This window comes from Frankliniella occidentalis, unplaced genomic scaffold (assembly GCF_000697945.3).
Source record: "Frankliniella occidentalis isolate FOCC.00 unplaced genomic scaffold, Focc_3.1 Scaffold72, whole genome shotgun sequence".
In the NCBI taxonomy this organism is placed as follows: domain Eukaryota; kingdom Metazoa; phylum Arthropoda; class Insecta; order Thysanoptera; family Thripidae; genus Frankliniella; species Frankliniella occidentalis.
Window position 1 is genome coordinate 687174 of NW_026267202.1, and position 1395 is coordinate 688568.

The 1395-nt window shown below is 50.0% G+C and overlaps 1 protein-coding gene across 2 annotated transcripts in view; it reads left to right on the top strand.

Annotated features, from left to right (window-relative positions):
- Window positions 1–158: 158 nt before the first annotated feature.
- Window positions 159–1395, top strand: part of LOC113211724 (alcohol dehydrogenase class-3) — a 19795-nt gene continuing 18558 nt past the window's right edge. The window contains exons 1-2 of one of the 2 annotated variants that reach the window (XM_052268582.1): window positions 159–538; window positions 1088–1176. In XM_052268582.1, coding sequence (XP_052124542.1) covers window positions 334–538; window positions 1088–1176 — 294 coding nt within the window. In that variant the 5' untranslated portion in view covers window positions 159–333. The remainder of the gene's footprint in view (window positions 539–1087; window positions 1177–1395) is intronic. The other variant, XM_052268583.1, reaches the window with a different exon arrangement.

Here is a 1395-nt window from a genome sequence, read left to right on the forward strand (position 1 = left end):
CGTTAGAACTGGAATATGGTTCTGATAACGGTATGATTGTTAATTTTGGAACCATATTATGGCTGTCCACTGAAGTAACCATGCGATGGTTGCTAGAGCTCTCCGGGTGCGGCGACGACGGTTGTGGCCTTGTGATGCGAATGTGAATGTGAATGTGGTGGCAATGGCACGGCCGCGGCGAGATAACCAGCAGCGGCACTGTACCTCCTGCCGACGAATGTTATCTGTCAGTTTGTTCTCTTTATCCCGGCCTCCAGATGACAGATTGCTCGCAAATTAGAACGCCTCTGTTTACACTTACCTTTAATTAATATTTCTCTCGATGCACACCACATGTGTGACCCCGTGACATATCCTCATCCACGTTTACAGGTTCGAGTAAAACTCTTGTCCGCGTCCATCTGCCATACGGACTTCTGCTGCCTGAAGGGCTACACCATCAAGGGATTCTACGCCGGTGGCTGGCCCATCATCCCCGGCCACGAAGGGGTGGGCGTCGTCGAGAGCGTGGGGCCCGAGGTGACTTCCGTTCAGCCAGGTATCAAACAACTATCGAGATTCAAAGCAACCACTTTGGCAAGGGCCCATAACTTCGACGTGACGCACCGAGAAAAATGTTTCTTTCCGTGCACTAAACGTTCGTCTAAAGCACACGACTTTTGTCCTCGCTCAAAATGAGATATTGCCCTTCTGTTAGTGCTGTGAACTTTTTTTAATTTTGCCTGGGATGCTCCGTTTAGCTCCCAGCGCTAGAGTCTATAGCGGCTAGACGTATAGTGCAACAAAAAAAGCTTCGATCTGGACTCTAAACGTTTAGTGCTCAGGGTGCTCAGACATATTTTTGTTTTACTTAGTGCGAATAATTAAAGCCAGTCATAACATAGGGGAACACAGTAAAATGTTATGTTAAAGTTATGGATACCTACCTACAAGTTATAACATGTACTTTTAAGAGCACATAATAGTCTTTTAAGGTGGGGGCCATTTCAAAAAACAGCTTGCATTGTTGACTAAACTGCTTGGCACTTTATCGGAAAGGAAGCGCGTCTTCGCGAAAAATAATATTTCCTTCATATATGTCTTTTAGGTGACCACGTCATCCCATGTTGCGGTGCGCAGTGCAACAAGTGTTCATTCTGCCAGTCGAGTCGGACCAACCTGTGCCAGCTGACAAACGTACGGGACGCCCGACTCGGGACGCGACGGTATTCACAGCTCCAGCACCGCACACCTACTTTACTGATTCATGCCTGTCTGCTCCGCCGCGCCCCCAGTTCCGCGCCGTGCTACCCGCGGGGGTGACCCGCGTCAAAGCCAAGGGCCGGATGCTGCACCAGCTGGCGAGCCTGGGGACCTTCGCCGAGTACAGCGTCATGGCGGAGACGTCGCTCGCCA